The sequence below is a fragment of the Amphibalanus amphitrite genome, unplaced genomic scaffold, assembly GCF_019059575.1.
Source record: "Amphibalanus amphitrite isolate SeventyFive unplaced genomic scaffold, NRLGWU_Aamphi_draft 000316F_arrow, whole genome shotgun sequence".
NCBI lineage: Eukaryota > Metazoa > Arthropoda > Thecostraca > Balanomorpha > Balanidae > Amphibalanus > Amphibalanus amphitrite.
Window position 1 is genome coordinate 242537 of NW_024881811.1, and position 21942 is coordinate 264478.

The 21942-nt window shown below is 50.7% G+C and overlaps 2 protein-coding genes across 4 annotated transcripts in view; both read right to left on the minus strand.

The window, feature by feature from the left end:
• Positions 1–32: 32 nt before the first annotated feature.
• On the minus strand, positions 33–3002 carry LOC122388270 (uncharacterized protein K02A2.6-like). The gene has a single exon (XM_043379194.1). The coding sequence runs from the start codon at positions 3000–3002 to the stop codon at positions 33–35; it is 2970 nt and encodes a 989-aa protein (XP_043235129.1).
• Positions 3003–8364: 5362 nt separating this feature from the next.
• Positions 8365–21942, minus strand: part of LOC122388279 — a 48422-nt gene continuing 34844 nt past the window's right edge. For all 3 annotated transcript variants that reach the window (XM_043379211.1, XM_043379212.1, XM_043379213.1), the window contains one exon: positions 8365–8556. In XM_043379211.1, the coding sequence (XP_043235146.1) occupies positions 8518–8556 (39 nt within the window). In that variant the 3' untranslated portion in view covers positions 8365–8517. The remainder of the gene's footprint in view (positions 8557–21942) is intronic.

Below are 21942 nucleotides of genomic sequence, written 5' to 3' on the forward strand. Positions count from 1 at the left end.
AACAATCAGACACTGTGGTTCTGAAAATACAATCAGCGCAGCCTCACAGGCACGAACCGACGGCGACCGAACGACGATCTCGGCAGCTCGTGTTCAGCCAGATCAGAGTCAGGCACGGCACGGTCCGCGCTATCAGCGTCGGCGGTGGCTGGCTGTGATCGCGGGGGCGTTGTTCGTCCTGTAGATGGCGGTGCTGTCTCCGGCGGTGGCGCTGGCGGCTGGTCCAGCAGCAGAGTCGGTGACCGCTGAGTCGGCGGCTGAGACAGCAGCGGAGTGACGGGTCCGGCTGTGCCTGACGGCGGTGTGGCAGGTCCGGTTCCATCCTGGCTGCCACTAGGCACGCTAGCCAGATGAGCCGCGTTCCTTCTGGTGCCGTCAGCCAGCAGGTAGGTTGCTGGGCCGAGCTGCTGGGTGACTGGGACTGGAGCCGAGAATCGACTTTGATCCTTCGGGACGTGTCCTGGCTTCTTCACACGGACCAGGTCACCCGGCCGCAGACCAGGCCGCTTCACACCTTTACGTGCAGCGTAGTTCCGTTTGTTTCGGCGCTGTTGTTTGGCGACACGGTCGGAAATCCTCTTGTCGTGTGCTGCTTCCTCTACGACTGGTAGATTCAGACGCATCCGGCGTCCATGCAGCAGTACTGACGGCGCCTCACCGGTGCTACAGTGGGGGGTCGTCCGATACAGCGCGAGTCGCTGTGTGACGTGGTTGGAGAAGGAGTCTGCTGTCCTGAGCCTCAACTGGGCGGCTTCCTGCAGCCAGCTCTTGACTTCTCGATTTAGCCGCTCGACTGCAGCGTTGCCACGCGGCCAGTAGAGTGATGACCGGTGGTGCGTGATGCCGCGACGCTGCAGGTACGTGCGGAACTTCTCACTTGAGAACTGTGGACCGTTGTCACTGATGATTTCATCACAGAAACCTTCTCGAGCCCAGAGAGCGCTGAGCATCCTGATGATGTCATCAGTCTCGACTGTGGATGTCAGAGCTATCTCTGGCCACTTGCTGTAGTAATCGGTAACGACGATCGCGAACCGTGCGGCAGGAGGCGCAGCGGAGATGGGTCCCACGATGTCAATACCGAGCTTGGACCATGGTCGGTCAGGCAGCTGGACGGGCTGTAGTGGTGCTGGTCGCGCCTGCTGGGCGAGCACCGAGTCCTTTGAACAGCACACGTGGCAGTTCTTCACGAGAGCGGCAGCAGCAGTCGCCATGCCGGGCCACCACGCCAGGTCTCTCAGGAGTTGTTTCGACCGGACAACGCCTTGGTGACCGGCGTGTGCCAGCTCCAGGTACCTGCTGCGCAGCGTCTCGGGGACGACGACCCGTTCAGGTTCGCGCATGACGATGCCATCTTCTCTGCACTGGAGTTCGTGGCGCACGGCGAAGTAATCGCGAAGGTCCGGCGCGCACTTGCGAGCCGTGTCGGGCCAGCCGAAGCGGATTGTAGAACGCAGCTTCTCCATCACCGGGTCAGCGGCTGAGGCGGCTCGGATGTCCTCCTCCGTGAGGACGTCGGCAGCGGCATCAGTGACGAGTGCGACGACATCGTCACTGTCAGTCTCAGCGGCAGTGGTGTCTGGGAGCGGTAGTCGCGAGAGAGTGTCCGCGACCGGGATACTGTGGCCAGGCTTGTACTGGACGGTATAAGAGTACGACATCAGTCGTGACTGCCATCTGGCGATCCGAGCTCCTGCGCGGTTGGCTGACTGAGGCGACAGCAGCGTTGTCAGCGCGGAGTGGTCGGTTCGTAGGGTGAAGTGGCGGCCCCAGAGGTAGATCCGCCAGTGCTCGATGGCATTCACAGCACTCAGCGCTTCTTTTTCGGAGACTGAGTACTTCGCTTCAGCATCTGTGAAGGAACGTGACCAGTAGGCCACTGGGCGCTCCTGTCCGTCCGCCTGGATCTGAGTCAGGACGGCGCCTGCCCCACGGTCACTGGCGTCCGTGGTGACGATGGTGTCCAGTGCCGGCGAGAACGGCATCATCACCGGACTGGAGGAGATCAGGCTCTTGACGCTGTTGAAGGCGTGTTCCGCGGCTGGGCCCCACTCGAAGGGGATGTCCTTCTTCAACATCACAGTCAGCGGCTGGACCACCGTGGAGTAGGCGGGGATGAACCTGCTGAACCAGGCGGTGGTGCCGATGAAGCTCCGTAGCTCCTTGAGGTCGGTGGGGTGTGGTGCATCCACCACAGCCCTGATTGCTGACTGCAGAGGTGCGACTCCGTGCTTCGTCAGGCGGTGACCACAGAAGTCGACCTCAGGCTGGGAGAAGACGGACTTCTGCATGTTCACTGTGATGCGAGCTGCGCGAAGCCGGGCCAGGACGGCATGCAGGCGGGCGTCGTGCTCGGACTGAGTGCGCCCGGACACCAAGATGTCGTCGAGGTAGTGACCACATCCTGCGATCCCGTCCAGGACTTGGTCCAGGAGCTTCTGGAACGCAGAGCCAGAACTGACGAGACCCATGGGAACTCGTTTCCAGCGGAAGAGGCCGTCCATGGTGAGGAATGCAGTGATGTCTCGGGAATCTTCATGCAGGCAGAGTTGGAAGTACGCGGACTTCAGGTCTATCCTGCTGTAGACGGTGCCTCGTAGGTTCCGCTCCAGGTCATCTATGGTGGGAAGTGGATGTACCTCTGCGATGATCTGAGAGTTCGGCCATCGAAGATCAGTGCAGATGCGAAGTTTGCCATCCTTCTTGCGAGTGACAGCCAGTGGGCTGACCCACTGAGACGCGTCTGCTCGTTCGATGACGTCAGCTCGGAGAAGTCGATTGAGCTCAGCTGACACCTCCTCACGGACTGAGAGAGGCAGACGACGAAGCTTGAACGCTTTAGGCACAGCGTCAGGCTTCAGCTGGATCCTGTGAGCGTATCCGTCGATAGCTGGGAGATGAAGTTGCTCCTCTGACGCAGAGGTCTGCTCATCCAGATCGAAGATGGTGTGCGAAGCTGGGTGCAGAGTTAATCCCAGGGCACTCAGCACATCCATACCCATGATGGCCTCCAGGCGGGGCGTGTCCACCAGGTAGAATGATGCGTTGACCTTGCGCTCGTTGTAGCTGATGATGGCAGGGAGGGTGCCATGAACTTGAACAGAGGTGAAAATAAGTGTCAACTCTCCAACCGGTGTTGGAGACAGAGTCAATCCAATAAAGGGAGGTCGTCGGAGACACAACCACTTTAATAAATCTAATAATCTCTTTCATTGTTGTCGCAAATTTCTTCTCGTTTTTCTTTGATGCTCGCAAAAAAAAATCAATCATATTGAGTCTTAGTTCATTACGGGAACTTCATACTCCATAGCACAGAGCACTACACAGTATACATAGGCTGCCCCGGAGACACCGGAGACAGAAGGTGGTGAGAAGGTGATGACTCCTAGAGCCGGGCGGAATCCATAAAGACGATTCTCTTTGACGCTTGCCGTGAAACTAGACCTTACGGCTGTCTCCGGAGACACGAAAAATTTTCAGTAGCGAAAACGCTAGCACAAACCCTGCGCACTTGTGACAACGCGGCGCAGCTTCTAAAAATGCCGTTGGGTTGGGATAGTAGCGAGTCAGCGACAGTGAAGTGTGCTTGAAGTGACGGAAGAGAGTAGTTGGATCTGGGTTGGATCTACCTAGGTAAGACTAAAATAAGACAATGGTTGAGGTTGGGGAATAATTATCAAAACTTTGAGGAATCACTAGGTGCTGAGGAAATATTGAACTTTTCAAACAAAAGTAACATATATTGTACAAAATCCCTTGTGAATGATTTTTATTATATAGTGGATACAGAAACAGTCATTTTCCTTTCATCTGTTTTATATTTCAGTTCAAAGTTCAGTTCTGATTGCAATTTAGGAATGCATGTGAAGGTGGTACAATACATTGAATGCATTCTTATTCTACAAATATTTCAAAAGGAAGTAGACAAAGCTGAAGTGATCTCTGTTGCTGATTACACTTCTCTTTGAATTTCAATAATTTTAGTTTGAGTATTCATCAGAAGTGTTATTTAAGCTTGATGTTGTTCCTTGTCCTAGCATCAGCCCATGATGTCTAAAATTTGTTTCTATGTACCCATTATACAAACCACATGGTTTGATATTTGCAGATTGAGATGCACACTGCACAGCCTCATTTGCAACAAGCATTTACCTATATTAATGAACCATTTCTGGACATCCTGTTGGAAGTGAAGAGCAAATACTCCAAAGTCATCATTCTGATTTTACAAATATTAAATCTTTGTGATCTATATCAAAGCACCCATCTTGCTGACACTTTCAGGTAAGGCCAGAGATCAGTCTAAATATGTGCATGCATCTCAATGATTTAAAACAATCCAAGTCTTCATTGGTGCTTATATCAATGTAATTGTGCTATTTTCATTGGCTTATTCCCATGCCTTCAATTTCTGCGTGGCAGAGGAAGCATTTATTCAAAGGTAATTACAGCTTTGAAATAGTAAGGATATGCGAGATGACGTTTTCATTATCAGTGCATAACTTCATTCCAGTAGCCTAATCAGTCCCTTGCATTTCTGTATTTCTCGACCTGCCAAGTGCCAACGGTGACCATGGCGGCTGGTAAGGCCCCGGTCCGGCAGTTGGCAGTAGCGCCACCTACACTGAAGGTCGGCGGATCCCGAGGCCACGGGCGGCCGTGGCGGACGGGCCGGGGAGCGGGCGGCAGGGGTGGGGAGGGGTATCCGGGGACGACGGGCAGCATTGCATTTTAAAAACAAGGTTGGTATAAATAATTTGCCTGGAGTATCCGCGAGTCATTTTAAGGCAGGCGCGACGTTACCCAAATATAACTTGCTTTTAATTGGAGTGTTGGTAGGCTAATTAAGGCATTTGCGTGTTGCTCATTGACTAGCCCTCTGTTTCGGAACAACACCCGGTAATGATGCCCACAAGTGCAGTGCTAGCCTGCTTTTTTGTCTGTTTTAGACGCCCTGCTAACCTAAATTTGTTCGTAGGTAATTCTTGCGATTTGTTTGAAGTGCCGACCTCCGAAGGGATAGTCCTTTTGAAAGCTGATACTTGCGTCCGGCTTTTAGTTTAGGAAAACAACACCCATTGTAATCATAAGTATTGCTGATTTAACAGCAAAGTAAGTTGAAAATTTCAATTACCTTGCCTTTGTGTAGATGAAGGAGAGCAGCCACCAGCATTGAGCACACACGTCTAGCCGATCCCCTCACAGCCTCCACACTGCTGCCCATTGCCCAAGGGCCAGGGACCGACCGTAACATCTGTGTGCCATAAAATGGTACAACGGCGTCTTACATCAGACGGACCCCAATGCGAACGCCACGCGGACCGTCCGTAATCGAACGGTTGGTCCAGGACGACTGACGCAGGGCTTAGCTGATTTTGTCTGGTCTGACTCTGACACAAGCTCTATAAGCATTGGTAAACCATCAGTTCAATCGTTTTGAGTTGACCTCGCGATTAAAGCATAAAGGCTAGCCATTACTCTACCCAAGAAACAAATACACCCTTCGCATTTGTTTGCGGCATTCGTGATAACTGCGGTTCAAAAGCATGGGAACACAGCATAAACACAACCAGTCTTCCAGTGGGTATTGTTGGGTCCAGATGGCAGACAGATGACAGAAAGTTTTTGAAGGTATAAAAGGAATACTCCCCCAACAGCAACTCCAAAATCCAAAATATTCTGTTTCCACTTTTTTATCCTTTTTCAGCTCTTGAAAATGCTTCATTTTTTATCTAACAGAGCTTGATTATCTTTCAAAGCCAGAAAATTGTTAAGGTTGTACATATAAATAAGGGCTTCGTGTGCTGGCGCTGCTCAGCCAAAAAGTTTACAATTTGCCTGGAGACAGAGCCAGTATGCCAGCTTATACAGTCGGAGACAGCGTAGACATTTTTTCACCTCTGAACTTGAATGGGGTTGTGTTGTGGCCGAAACCGTACAGGTTAGCAGAAGTAGGCTCGTAGCTGACACCCTTGAACAGCTGCTTGGCACGCTGCAGGCTTAGAAGCGAACAGGTGGCACCTGTATCCACTTGAAGATGCACACCCTCACGTGTGATGTCACCGGCTGTGATGGTCACTGGACATGACAGCTTTGTTGACTTGCCCTGTTCACAAGCCAGAACGTGCAGTTCTCTGACAGCTTGTGGTCTGGAACGGCTGGACCCAGATCTGCCGCCACGAGGACCTGGTTTCTTGGGTTTTGAACCTCCACCCCTGGGTTCTGGGTTGTCGCGACTGCGACACCAGGCAGCGAAGTGTCCCTGGCGGTTGCAGATGTGGCAGACGATGTGCCTGGCTGGGCAGCTGGGATCACGGACAGGGTGATCGTGACGTCCACAGTTGGTGCACGGGGTGCTGACGGCCTGGGCAGGTTGCTGATGCCCTTTACGTGTCTCCACCTTTGCGACAGCGGGAACAGGTGGAGCGGCGACAACACCATGCTGAATAGTAGCGGCCTGCTGCAGAGCCTGCTCATGAGCCTCTGCCATGCCGAGAAGCTTCGGCAGTGTTAGGTCATGCTCCTGCAGAAGGCGTTGACGCAGAGCATTGTGAGGGGTCTTCTCCACAATTTGGTCCCTGATCAGCTCGTCCTCCATCGCTCCGAAGTTGCACTTCTTGGCAAGTCCATGCAGAACTGCAGCGTAGTCTGCCGTCGACTCATGTGACTGCTGGCCTCTCTGCCGAAACTGGAACCGTTCTACGATGACGTTGGTCTTGGGTTCGTAGTGGTTGCGTAGTTGGCGAATGGTGACGTCATAGTCGTCCTCATGCTCGTCCTTCACCAGCGTCGGCAAGTTTTCGTAAACGCGATATGCCTCATCTCCGATTGCACAGAGTAGCAGTGCACGTCTCTGGGCCGCTGGTAGAGGGGTGTCGCCACTGCGAGCAATTAAGTAGTTCCCGAACCGCCGCTCCCACGTCGCCCACGGCGTTTGCGGCGCACCAGGGTGCGGCAGAAACGGCGCGGGGAGTGGCACTCCCCCGTCGAAGGCGCTCATTGCGTCGCCGAAGGCAAGAAAACTGACGAAAATATAACACACGCGCTCGACATTACGTGAAAAGTTCGAAAAGTATCCACTCGTCGCCACAATATAGTGTCCTGGGTGTGTAGTTCCTTCGAACGGTCCGGGCCACGACACGCCACGATTTGTCCAAGATGGAGACTGTTTTATCTCATCCTCGTCGCCACAATATTGTGTCCTGGGTGTGTAGTTCCTTCGAACGGTCCGGGCCACGACACGCCACGATTTGTCCAAGATGGAGACTGTTTATTTCGATAGTGGCGGACAGCAAACGACACAATAGAGAAACGAGTACTCGGTACTCAGTACGACGGTACCCATAGGCTACGGTCACTACAGGGAACAAGGGCCAGAAGGAGGAGGAGCCCTCCTGTAAATGAGACACAAGTGCCCGTTGGAGGGAGGCCTGAATAAAAAAGCCCTGACTCAACTCTGACTCAAATAAGGAGCTGATTGTTCCCTTGACTCGACTCATAACTCAGGCGGCTCAATGAAAATATGAGTAGACTCAAACTTGCTGCCAGTTTACGCGGTTAAATGTGTAAAAATACGCAACACTTCTTCAAAACAGCGATGGCCCATACCTCCCGGGTCTCCCCTACATAGACTATGGTAAAATCGGCAGATGAGGAAAATGAGAAATATCTCAGGCTAGCGTGTGCTTTCAACCGTTATCGGGTTATCAGGTTATCTCTTGCTCTCTCTGTCTTCGCTCGCTGATATAACTGCGGTTTGCTCACCCCTGCCTGCTTGCAAATGAGCTACTGGAGCTCTCCAGCAAGAACCATGCCGAAAGTCCGTTTGCGAACTTCAGAATTGCACTTTATTCCCCATGATTGCCTTTTGTTTGCTGAGGCTGAAAACGAAAAGGGACTATTGCCAAAGGGACTCTTTGCTGACTCTGGATAACTGACTCGAGTCATCACCGGTCATCAAAAACACACAGTCTCCAAGCTCGATAGTTAAGGTATGTCTTATAAAAGTATAATGCTCGTATCTAATTAGAATCGAGCGCAATCGTACTTTTACACAGGAACTAAATGTTCGGTCAATTCTGGGACACCCTGTAGGTAAGGTGCTGGACTCCCGGTAGGTATAGTGAGAGTCCGGGTTCGGCTCCCTCCAGCGCTCGATATTATGAGACTCGAGTGCTCTGGGGATGGTACTACTACAGCATAGTACGGGCTTGGTCTGCGGTTGGTGGGAGCTGCCGCACGCAGTTGAGGTGAGTTTGGTGGAGCAAGCTGTTTCCGGCTTTGACGGACCCGCTGAACTTTTGCAGCTAAATTCTCCTTTTTCTCCTTCTGCTCTGAAAGCTAGTCTATTAAAAAAAATCGACCTAATTTTATGGAGAATATATTATCACCCAGCAGCGCTCAGTGTTGAGAAGTTCAGTGACCTTCCGCTGTATGAATACAATAGTTCTGTTCTGGCATTTAGTGCTGATCAGGCGTATATGGCGGGTGTTGGATCCCTGCAGGGCGCGTGGCCTGTCACCGGCCGGCACCTGGCGCTCCGATGGCGTCCAATACCTAAAAACACATGTGGGAACGCCAGCCGTCAGCTACCGTCACACAGACAGGCCACTAGCCGCGGGCTGATACACAGGGCGGGAATAGGCAGTTCAGCACAGACCACACAAACACATAGGTACACCTGGCCGCGGGCTGATACACAGGGCGGGAATAGGCAGTTCAGCACAGACCACACAAACATATACACCCCGCCGCGGGCTGATACACAGGGCGGGAATAGGCAGTTCAGCATAGACCACACAAACACATACACCTGGCCGCGGGCTGATACACAGGGCGGGAATAGGCAGCTCAGCACAGACCACACAAACACATACACCTGGCCGCGGGCTGATACACAGGGCGCGAATAGGCAGCTCAGCACAGACCACACAAACACATACACCTGGCCGCGGGCTGATACACAGGGCGGGAATAGGCAGTTCAGCACAGTCCACACAAACACATACACCTGGCCGCGGGCTGATACACAGGGCGGGAATAGGCAGCTCAGCACAGACCACACAAACACATTGGTACACCTGGCCGCGGGCTGATACACAGGGCGGGAATAGGCAGTTCAGCACAGACCACACAAACATATACACCCCGCCGCGGGCTGATACACAGGGCGGGAATAGGCAGTTCAGCAAAGACCACACAAACACATACACCTGGCCGCGGGCTGATACACAGGGCGGGAATAGGCAGCTCAGCACAGACCACACAAACACATAGGTACATCTGGCCGCGGGCTGATACACAGGGCGGGAATAGGCAGTTCAGCAAAGACCACACAAACACATAGGTACACCTGGCCGCGGGCTGATACACAGGGCGGGAATAGGCAGTTCAGCACAGACCACACAAACATATACACCCCGCCGCGGGCTGATACACAGGGCGGGAATAGGCAGTTCAGCATAGACCACACAAACACATACACCTGGCCGCGGGCTGATACACAGGGCGGGAATAGGCAGCTCAGCACAGACCACACAAACACATAGGTACACCTGGCCACGGGCTGATACACAGGGCGGGAATAGGCAGTTCAGCACAGACCACACAAACATATACACCCCGCCGCGGGCTGATACACAGGGCGGGAATAGGCAGTTCAGCATAGACCACACAAACACATACACCTGGCCGCGGGCTGATACACAGGGCGGGAATAGGCAGTTCAGCACAGACCACACAAACACATAGGTACACCTGGCCGCGGGCTGATACACAGGGCGGGAATAGGCAGTTCAGCACAGACCACACAAACATATACACCCCGCCGCGGGCTGATACACAGGGCGGGAATAGGCAGTTCAGCATAGACCACACAAACACATACACCTGGCCGCGGGCTGATACACAGGGCGGGAATAGGCAGCTCAGCACAGACCACACAAACACATAGGTACACCTGGCCGCGGGCTGATACACAGGGCGGGAATAGGCAGTTCAGCACAGACCACACAAACATAGGTATACACCCCGCCGCGGGCTGATACACAGGGCGGGAATAGGCAGTTCAACATAGACCACACAAACACATACACCTGGCCGCGGGCTGATACACAGGGCGGGAATAGGCAGCTCAGCACAGACCACACAAACACATAGGTACACCTGGCCGCGGGCTGATACACAGGGCGGGAATAGGCAGTTCAGCACAGACCACACAAACATATACACCCCGCCGCGGGCTGATACACAGGGCGGGAATAGGCAGTTCAGCATAGACCACACAAACACATACACCTGGCCGCGGGCTGATACACAGGGCGGGAATAGGCAGTTCAGCACAGACCACACAAACACATACACCTGGCCGCGGGCTGATACACAGGGCGCGAATAGGCAGTTCAGCACAGACCACACAAACACATACACCTGGCCGCGGGCTGATACACAGGGCGGGAATAGGCAGTTCAGCATAGACCACACAAACACATACACCTGGCCGCGGGCTGATACACAGGGCGGGAATAGGCAGTTCAGCACAGACCACACAGACACATACACCCCGCCGCGGGCTGATACACAGGGCGGGAATAGGCAGTTCAGCACAGACCACACAAACACATACACCTGGCCGCGGGCTGATACACAGGGCGGGGATAGGCAGTTCAGCACAGACCACACAAACACATACACCTGGCCGCGGGCTGATACACGGGGCGGGGAGTCCGTATGTTACCTGCTGAGTTTCGTCTGTCGCTGCAGTGTCGATTCTAGCTCGGCCTACGGCTACATTAATCTCGCGTTTATAGGGGTTCAAACCGAACCCCTTCGGTTTTTCACAAACAACTCACGCAAAAAGCGGCCGAGCACGACGAAAACTTAATCCGCGCCGTGCTGGTGGCCTGAGTTTTCCGTGTCGTAATGGGGGGGGGGGGCGATTTCACGCCCTCCCCCCGTCTAACTCGGCTCCTGGACCACGCAGCGACACGCGGTAAGCGGCATTCGAAAGGGCGTCAAAAATAATTGAGGAAATATTCAGGTCATTTTTTCCCTAAAATTTTTATTCAGTAGAAACAAGCGCAGCTCAGTTTGGTTTTCGACAGCGGAGACAACAATGGCTTATCCGGCTCATCTTCCCCCAGGTGAAAATGGCTCATCTTGCCCCACCTGCGGCCATTTCGATTAATGACACGCGCTAAGAAAAATAACCATGCACCGCAGACAACAACCATCTCATTTTAATTAACCCTCGCCCGCACATGCCATTTTCCCATCCTAGAACGCACATGGGGGGGGGGGGTTGCCACCCCCGCGCCATTTCGTTTCTGTTGGAGATAGAGCATAGTGGTAAAGACCAAAAAGATTCTTTGGGAAGAGACAAATCCAATGATACCCAGTTTTACCTTCTCAGGTCAGTCATTGACCTTCCAGATTAGGTCAAACTAAAAAATGTTGCTGTTTTGGGTCACCGTTGGATATCAAGTGCGCTGCTTATCATATACCGATGACGATGCTGTTTTTTGGTGCCAAGCCAGCTAGAACCTCTTTGTCACACTACCCGACCAGATTTTTGCTGCTGAGGTCATTTCAGGTCAAGTTTGGTCAAGGTCAATTAAATGTGTTTGCATGTCTGTGTATGTCTGTGTGTATACTGATGTGTGCACCGATTGTTTTTGTGTCCATATTACATGAAATCATGATCTGAGAAGCTTTTACCAAAAATGCAGTCAAAAAACTTCACAAAAAGTAAATTCAGCTTGCCTAAAACGCAATTATTTTCGATGACCTAGTGACCGACCTCTGGAGACCAAATGTTCCTGCCTTTCAAAATTGGCATCTGAGGGCCGCGCGCGACTCCTGCGGGCTTCGTAACGGCTCTATTGGGGCTCACTCAACCCGCCTAGTCCTCATGCTGAAAAGACTGGCCCTGAGCCCTGAGGATTTCATCAGTCTCTGCCAGCCCCAAGAACTACAACGGCTCATGGGGTCCCGATGTCGAAATATGAGGGAATCTACGCGGGACCATCAGGACGTAAAGTGATCTCGATCAGGACCAACGTAAGGCTGTACACTGTACAGGAGTCTGCGTAAGCCCTCTGATCTTCAGAAGCCCACCCATGTATGTTTTCACTTAGAGGCCATATTAGGGCCCTCAGAGACCAGTACAGGGCCTGCAAACTGCAAAGGCCAGTAGTTTGAGACCATCAGAGACCGAGTTGGGCTCTCAGAGGCTAATGTGGGTCCTTACTCATTATAGGCTGTTGGCCCTCAGATGTCAGCGTGGGGCTCTAAAAGACCGGCATGAGCCGTCGTTGGACCCCAGAGGCCAGCAGAGGGCCATCAAAGGCCAAGATGGGCCCTCCTCAGAGGCCAATGCAGGCCCTTAGAGGCCGGCATCGGGTCTTTAGCAGCCAGTGCGGGGCCCTCATTGGATCTAAAGGCTCGTCTTAGGACACCAGAGACAGAAATAAGGCCACCAGAGACCGGTGTGAGACGCTCAGACGCCGGTTGGGGCCCCTGAGGCCGGTTAGGGGCCCTCATAGGCCAGATGTGGGGCTTAACCCTATTCCTGGCGGGCTCCGCCGGGACAAGAAACTGGCGGGGGGGGGGGGCCGATTCGCCCCCCCCCCTGAGATCTCGAGAACGAAGCAAGATAGCGACAAGCGGTAAACGGCATCGGATACGCACGGCCACGATCTACAATTTTTACAAAGGTCATTTTCAGGTCAGGTCAAAGATGACGTCACAGGGGTCGAAAAAGTCAAAATGGAGGCACTAGATATGGAGAGAGTTTTTCTCGAATAACTTTCGAATTAGTCAAGATAGGAACAAACTAAGGGCATCATCGTGATCCTCTGGTCAATCCGCATCGAATGATATATATGTTGACCTCGAAAGGTCAAGGTCAAAGGTTGACCTCAGGTCACGTGACCTCAAGGTCATCATGTATATCATTCGATGCGTCTTGACGAGCTGAACACAATGAGACCATCCACGCGTCTGTATCTTGTTCCTGTACGGAGTTATTGGCCAAAAACCTTTGGTGACCTTTGATGACGTTACATGACCTCACAGCTGCCCAACAGCAAAACAGACCTCAAGGTAGTGAAGGTTGATCGTATATGAAGTCATGTATGGTATATGGGGCCATTCCGACCCGTTTTAGTGGTAAAAACAGGGAGTTGATTTTTCCCCCATTGACTTATAATGGGGAGGTCGCGAAATTGACCTGACCTTAGGTCACCGATATCAAAATTCCGAGATATACAAATTGCACATACTGGTACCCTAACTAAACCCTGAAGAGAAGAAATTGATCGGTCAAAAACTCTAGCTCTGGCGTGATTGCAAACTTTTCTGAGGTAGCGTCACCAAACCGCCTCTGGTGACCTGACCTGAGGTCAGATCAACTCAAAATTTTCAGACATGTTGCGTAGAAGCCTTTTAGGAAAAGTCAGAAAATTTGAGCTTCCTAGCTCAACGCGTTTGGGAGATATAACCAAAAAACCTCAGGGGGGGGGGCTCCTGAGGCCCCCCCCCCCGCCAGGAATAGGGTTAAGAGGTCGATGTTGGCTCTTAGCGGCCAACGTGGGCGCTTGACCGCCACTGAAGTTCCCTCAGAGGTCAGTGTAGGACGGTCAAAGACCGGTGTGGGAGCTATATGTATTAATAGCTTGGAGTGGGTTTTTTTTAGCCTCATGACGATCGAATAAGGGCCAGGGCCCCATACACCTATGGAGGCCCATCGGTTGCTTGAGGGGGGGGGGGCAAATGATATGATGGCCCCTTTATTGGCCTTTTTGGGGGCATGGCCCTGATGCCCCCCCCCCCCACGCGACCTCCACTGTATACACATTACACACAGGCCTCTGAGATTGCATACTAGCTCATGCAAACTATATGCAGGCCCCGGAGGTCCCACGCTAATCCTTAAGAAACCAAGCCGGCATACGGCGTCACCACCGGGCTTCTGAAATCTGAGGTGCACCGCACCAACCCATGAGGTCTTACTTTAGTGTCGTAGAGCCACGCTCATTTGGCAGGGCCCACCCGCCACTGCCGAAGAGGGTCTCGTGCCAGCCATTGCTAGGCCTACGAGAGCCTCAAGTAAACCCACGCTGATATTCCATATAAGATCCGGCCTTACTCGTGAAGCGGTGCCAGCGACGCTGACCGCCAAATTGACAGAATGCGAAGCTGAGCCCACTCATCAGTAAAATTTACGTCCTTTGATGGCGCAAGAAAGAAAATGAAACATACAAAAAGCTTTCTAGGACTTTTGTTCGATCTGAAAGGTGGGGCCAAAAGATAGTATGGCCCCGCCTTTCAGCACCAAGGGGGGGGGGGCATGGCCCCCGTGCCCCCCCCCCCCTGGGACCGCCTATGTATGTTAACCCGCGCCCTGCTGGGGGGGGTGTTTGAACACCCCCCCTTGTGGTTTTTTGCGAATATCTCAAAAACGGCGGCGCGGAGCGCCGCCGTTTTTGGTACACCTTATCATACATCAATTCTACACATGTTGTGAAAATTTCAGACCAAGGTCATTCAAGGTCAGGTCACCAGGTCACTTGAAGTGACCTCACCTCATAAAAAGTTTCAATGTCTGCCATAGCTACACCGAGTGACCGATCGCTTTGAAACTTTCAGCGATTAATAAGGGTAACAATATCTATCAAATGTATATCTTGGAATTTTGATATCGGTGACCTAAGGTCAGGTCAATTTTGCGACCTCCCCATTATAAGTCAATGGGAGAAAATTGAAATGCGCCTCTTTTGGACGAAAGACATTATAAACACTCCCAAACACTGAATTACAAGTGGTTTAGACACACTGAACATGAAAATGGTGTCCGTGACCCCTGTTTATGCCCTGAGGTCATCTTAGGTCACGAATGGTATCTAACAGTTTTTCGCAAATAACTTTTGATAGAGGCATGCTAGAGCGATGAAAACGCCTTAGATGTGTTCAGCTCGACGATACGGATCGACTGATATGCAACATGACCCTTTCCGGTCAGGTCATGACCTTGACCTGAGGTCAAATTTTCAAGTTGACCTTTCAAGGTCAAGTTACAGTTCATTCGATGCGTCTTGACGAGAGGAACACGATGCCGGTAAAAGTAAGCTCGTACAAGGCTTGGGTCAAAAGTTATTGCAGAAAAACTGTTTCCGAAAAAATCGGCTATTTTTGCAGTTTTTGCCCCCTGCAGGCAAAACCGTTGACGATAGGTCAAATCTGAGAGAATTATTCAGAAAGGGCGTTAATAGGGCTATCGAATGCGCTTTTCCGCGGCGCTGTAGCTCTATTGGTTCCCGAGTTATGCGTTGGCTTCCTGGAAATTGTCGACATTCGACCTGAAAATCGGCGAAATTTTGCCTTCAATGACCTCTGGTGACCTGACCTTTAACCTGACCAAAAAAGTGACCGAAGTGATTTCGTCATTATTTTTGGCGCTCTTTCGAACGCCGCCTTCCGCGTTTCGCTACGTGGCCCAGGAGCCGAGTTAGAAGGGGGGGTGTTCAAACACCCCCCCCCCAGCAGGGCGTGGAAATCCAGGACCCCCAGCCGGGCGCGGGTTAAACGCCGTGCAATTGGTTCAGACATAATTCCTGAGAAGTCGTCTTTCCCTGTGGGGCTGTAGGTACGAGCTATGAGTCTGTAAAATAGCAAATAAATTTGATGAAATTGATCGTCTGTGAACCCTATTCCTGGCGGGGGGGGGCCTCAGGAGCCCCCCTGAGGTTTTTTGGTTATTTCTCCCAAACGCTTTGAGCTAAGAAGCTCAAATTTTCTGACTTTTCCTAAAAGGCTTTTACGCAACATTTCTGAAAATTTTGAGTTGATCTGACCTCAGGTCAGGTCACCAGGGGAGAACTGCAACGGCGTTTACCGTTTCAGGCTATCACTATCGGTTCAGAAGTTATTGACGCAAAAGTGATGTTACTATAAAATACGCTTTTAGATTTTTGACTCCTAGCGCCTCAAATATCAAAAATAGCTGAAATCTGTTGTTAGCTGTTCGAAAAGAAATTTCCTCAGCTATCAGCTGCTTTTTTCCGTTTTGCTCTGACTTTCCTAGATACTGAGCTAGACCTCATTCTTTGAAAACTCTGCCAAATCGGAAAATTTTGGCTTTTTGTGGGTCTCAAGGTTTTTTTCGTTTTTGATATTAAAAAAAGTCTACATTGGCCGTTTTCACGACGGAACTTTCGCAGAGGAACTTATTTGATACCTAAAAAGTACCTACCCTTAGAGGCCTTAACATCCCTCAAACTGAAATATTTTATGTTCAAAATAATTTTAGAAGTTTAAATCCGGGCATTTTTTGCCCTCAAATCACTTATTTATTTACAAACACAGCAATTTTTGGTTCTAGTAGCCCACCTTTCGACTATGAGGTATTAAATCAGCGTGGCAACTTGCTCCCTCTTTGCTCCCTCGGGTATCTAATTCCGGAATTCTTAAAAACAAGGAAAGTATATATCGAGTTCTCTTTTATACCTATTCAGTTATGTTTTAATGGTGATTAAAATATGACAAATTTTTTAATTACATTTCATATAAGAAAACACGCAAAACAATGAAACAAAAATAACTACGGCAGATAATTACCTTCAGGTATCTAATTCCGACCAATCAGCACCTCAGTAGGATATGACGTCATACAAGAATGGTGGTGAAGGCCGTTTGCAGTCCCGGGCCCTGTTTCACCGGTGATAGCAGCACGCTGCTCTCAAATTGCGCGAGCTGACGTAATGTGATGACGTCATACTGCTGACGTAAGGGGCAATTCTGGCGCACGATTGCCGCAATATTGTTTTACGTCATCAGCCAAATGTTCGAAGTTAATGTCCAAATTTTTCCTAAACCCAACTTCTTTTAAATACATCATATTGAAAAAATATATATCAAAAATATATTTACTATCATGACTACGTAAACTCTTACTTTTAGGCTCATACGTCACTTAATGCCGCCGCCAAGGTCGCGGCAGCTTGCTGCTATCACCGGTGAAACAGGGCCCTGGCCGGTAGGTCACGTGACCGCCGGGCGCCTCGGGTCACGCGGCGGTCGGGAGTCGGACGCGGGGCGTGGTCGCGGGCGGACGCGCGGGGCATCATGCTTTGCTTTGCTTGCTTTGTCAACTTCATATAACTTACTATCGCATTCGTGTGAAAGCCAAACACTGCTCAGTGCCCTTAGAAATTGAGTTTTGGAAAGCTCAAGTCCCTATAGCTCCTCAGGTCGGCAACAGTTGAAGCCTTATCTGAACCCATGTGAAAAAACGAGGGTAAGGAACCTTGTGTTGCTTTTTCTTTTACCGTCATAATTATCTCCAACCATCACAATTTTGAGTTGCCACATTGTCTGCTTCACTACATTCGTGTAAAACTTGGGTGAAGGCTGGTGGCTCAAAGAAAGGTGAAAATATTTCTTTAAGTGCCTAATCCGTGAAATTGAAATATCCCGGCTTTACAAATCTACACTTTTCATTTTCTCCACGATACATTTTTTAAAATTGTTTAAATTTTATCTACGTTTGTTAAAATCGGGGCTTTGGTTTTGTGTAAACTAGATCATAAAGTTAACTATAGTTTTGTGTAACCTGATGGCTGAAGAAAATAGTAATTTTGCTAAAATGATGTGCGGAAATTTGTTGCTTTCCAAATCAAATTACTCATACCTATATTTCATTCAAAATTAGGAGGCATTATTACTGTTTTTTCTTGTAACATGAACTGAGTTTGGGTACGGTGCTCCGGAAACGTTGTGGAACTTTAAGCTAGCTAGAGCAGTTTCCATAAAAATTGTTTAGATAGTTGACATGGCTTGTTGACAACTCTTTTGCTGTTTCTAAAAAAGTGAAAAAAATATTTTCCTGCATTAAGCACACAAGGCATGTTATTCTCATAAGCTATCGAATGTGTGTGTTTTTTTTAAGCTGTTTTTTTAAGCTTTTAAGCTGTAACTTCAGTTACTTCACTTTAGAACATATTGCCCAGAATGCGTCACTGATCATGAGCTGGTATATCATATCATATGTAGCAAATACATAAATGAGAATAGTGTGTCATGAATTTTTGTGCATGCTTCTGGATCATCTGTAATTACATCAAAGGCTCGGCTCAAGAGTGTCCTGCCGACCAGCTTATGCCCAACCCTTTCTGTCCGCAGAACGTCGCCTGCGACTCCCGCACGCCGTTTGCCCCGGCCGTCCGTACTGGTCTTCGCGCTGCGAGCCGCGCTGGAGTTCGCGGCGGCGTCGTGGAGCTCCCATCGGGACGGCGTGTGATGCCCGCGTCGAGCTTATAAGCCGTGAGCTTCGATTGGCGGCTCACGCGGTCACCAGCTGTATGTACAGCCTCGGCCCCGACGACCCCGCTAATGGCCGAGACCGGCATACCCCCGGCATGGGTCCGCTGTCCGGCGCAGCGCTGGCCGCCCGCATGCTATGCTACTTTTGGCTGTATCGCTGCCCAGCGGGAGCGCGCTCCACGCTGCGGAAGAGGTACACGTTGCGACCCGACTGAGGACTGCAACCGGATGGTGACACGTCGGCCTCTGCGCCCTGGCCGGGGCAGGCGTGACCGACGTCACAGTGGAGGAACGCCCAAACAAGACCAGCCCACCGTCGGAGCAGCATGGAAATATCATGTTCTGCCTGGACGTCGGACCCGGCGGCCGCAGTGCACCTGCACACGTGCGGAGAGGGGCGCTGGAGGCTACTCTGGAGCTTCTGCCATTCCGCGGCGCGACTGCTGGCAAAACGGCGGCGATTGAGGCGGTTGGGAACAGCTGCAGCAATGGTGATGGCGGTGATGGCGACATGGCGGTTTGGGACTTCATCTCAGCACGGCCGCCGCCCAGGCGCCGCTGCGCCCGGCTGCTCAGCCACCTACCGGATGGCGGGGTGGCCCTTACGGCCCTCACGCCCGTTCGGTCTGCGGCCGCGTTGTGGGGTGGCGGTCGCGGGGTTAGCGGCGTTGGACTTCGTCCTTTATCCAGACTGCACCGTACCATCTGAACGGATGGATCTGCCAAGAAAGATGACATCCAAGGCGGCCATGAGGCGATCACAAAGCTTCACCAAGAGCTTCTCCTTCATGGGGCCGGCCGGCCGTTAAGTCGCAACACCGGCTGCCGCCAGTGCCAACAGCTGCGTGCGCTGGCGCCGACGCGTTGTGGGCCGCGCTGCTGACGCCCAAGCTGCGATATCAACCATCTATGAATAAGTGGCAGCGGTGGCGGCTTGTCAGTTGTTAACGTGCCTTAACAGACGTTGCGAATAGCCCGCGTTGGAATCGCATGGTTGGGAACACAACGCAAGTAAAAATGGGCTTCCTTGATGAACCTACTTTTTAAGCATTGTAGCCTTTGTAATTTTGGATGTTTTGCTGTAGATATTATTTTCTACATATATACTATATAGGCACTCACGTGCTTTAAATCGCGCAATGCAATTGAACCATGGTAAAGACAATGATAAATGAACTGAGAGCTGACATGCCCCATGCTTTGTGTGTGTGTGTGTGTGTGTGTGTGTGTGTGTGTGTGTGTGTGTTTTTTTTTTTGGCGAGTCGATAAAAGTGGTTTTGGACACTGGATGAGTTTTTAGGGGTGTGGTGAGGGGGGATGTAATTCCACAGACCTTCTGTCAGATTCACTAATGCAGTAGGTCTGTGCGGTGTTTAGTTATCGGAGCATTCTTTGAAAGTCGTGAATAGGGCCACCGAGTACCTAAAGCCGTGATATTCCCCCACAAAAACTTCTTTTAAATAACCGGGGATAGGTACATGAGCAGAGTAAATGCTATTACGAACGCCTATCACAATGCTGAGCGAATAGGAAAAACCATAGATGGAGAATTGTGCCGCGTTACGGGTGCTCGGGCGCAGCCAATCCACCGTTACCCCAGCGGTGACCTTGACCCGCATCGTCTGTCTCGGCTCCAAAGCCAAACCGGCGTGGAATTGGGAGCGTTCGAGCACTCATGGTCCAGCGCAATTCTCCACCTAAATCCATTCCTGATACACATTTGCTTGCTCATAGTCATGTAACCCCGGTAAATTCACCCAACTTTCATATTGGTCGCCCCATAGACAGATGGCCACAGAGATCAACTTAAAAGGCCATTGTTGCATTCATTTAGTGGAGATCATTAACCCGCGCCCTGCTGGGGGGGGGGGGGTGTTTGAACACCCCCCTTGTGGTTTTTCGCGAATATCTCAAAAACGGCGGCGCGGAGCGCCGCCGTTTTTGGTACACCTTATCATACATCAATTCTACACATGTTGTAAAAAATTCAGACCAAGGTCATTCAAGGTCAGGTCACCAGGTCACTTGAAGTGACCTCACCTCATAAAAAGTTTCAATGTCTGCCATAGCTACACCGAGTGACCGATCGCTTTGAAACTTTCAGCGATTGCTAAGAGCAATAGCATGTACAAAATGTATATCTCAGAATTTTGATGTCGATGACCTAAGGTCAGGTCAATTTTGCGACCTCCCCATTATAAGTCAATGGGAGAAAATTGAAATGCGCCTCTTTGGGATGAAAGACATTATAAACACTCCCAAACACCGAATTACAAGGGGTTTAGACACACTGAACATGAAAATGGTGTCCGTGACCCTTGTTTATGCCCTGAGGTCATCTTAGGTCACGAATTGTATCTAACAGTTTTTCGCAAATAACTTTTGATAGAGGCATGCTAGAGCGATGAAAACGCCTTAGATGTGTTCAGCTTGACGATACGGATCGACTGATATGCAACATGACCCTTTCCGGTCAGGTCATGACCTTGACCTGAGGTCAAATTTTCAAGTTGACCTTTCAAGGTCAAGTTATAGTTCATTCGATGCGTCTTGACGAGAGGAACACGATGCCGGTGAAAGTAAGGTCGTACAAGGCTTGGGTCAAAAGTTATTGCAGAAAAACCGTTTCCGAAAAAATCGGCTATTTTTGCAGTTTTTGCCCCCTGCAGGCAAAACCGTTGACGTTAGGTCAAATCTGAGAGAATTACTCAGAAAGGGCGTTAATAGAGCTATCGAATGCGCTTTTCCGCGGCGCTGTAGCTCTATTGGTTCCCGAGTTATGCGTTGGCTTCTTGGAAATTTTCGACATTCGACCTGGAAATCGGCGAAATTTTGCCTTCAATGACCTCTGGTGACCTGACCTTTGACCTGACCAAAAAATTGACCGAAGTGATTTCGTCATTATTTTTTACGCTCTTTCGAACGCCGCCTTCCGCGTATCGCTACGTGGCCCAGGAGCCGAGTTACAAGGGGGGGTGTTCAAACACCCCCCCCCAGCAGGGCGTGGAAATCCAGGACCCCCAGCCGGGCGCGGGTTAAAGAGCCGTGACAGGCCACAAGTCGCGTGACATCATACGTGTAACGACCAATGACGTCGGCCTGCAAAACCCAATGGAAGCGGCTAGCAGCGTGCAATAAAACAGGGCGCTGCTTTCTAAATGTCTGTCGTGCGCCATAAATGAATATATTCTTTGTAGCCTGGCAACTCAGTATCTTTTTTTAACTATTGTACTAGTATTTAATAATTTCATAATTTTATAATTGTGCTTACGCTTTATGTTGATATTAGTGATAAATCCTTAGATAAAGTAAATCGATGTGATATTTAATAGAAAAATAGCAAACTAACGCACCATTCATTCGAAAGCTGGGGAACCTACTAAAAAGAACTACTAAAATTCCTGAGGAACTAAAGGATCAAATGGGGATTAAATAGATGCCTGCTATTCCGTCGTGAAAACGGCCAATGTAGTCCACGTTGAGAGCAATCCAATGCCGCTTACCGGATCAAAATCCGTCCATTAGTTTCCGAGATCTAAGGGGGGGGCCGAATCGCCCCCCCCCCCCCCGCCAGTTTCTTGTCCCGGCGCTGGGGGGATCCAGAGCGTCGTAAGCCTCGTCGTA

What these genes read in the sequence shown, in the direction of transcription:
- LOC122388270 (XM_043379194.1), bottom strand. Translation starts at nt 3,002, where the DNA reads ATGGGTATGGATGTGCTGAGTGCCCTGGGATTAACTCTGCACCCAGCT.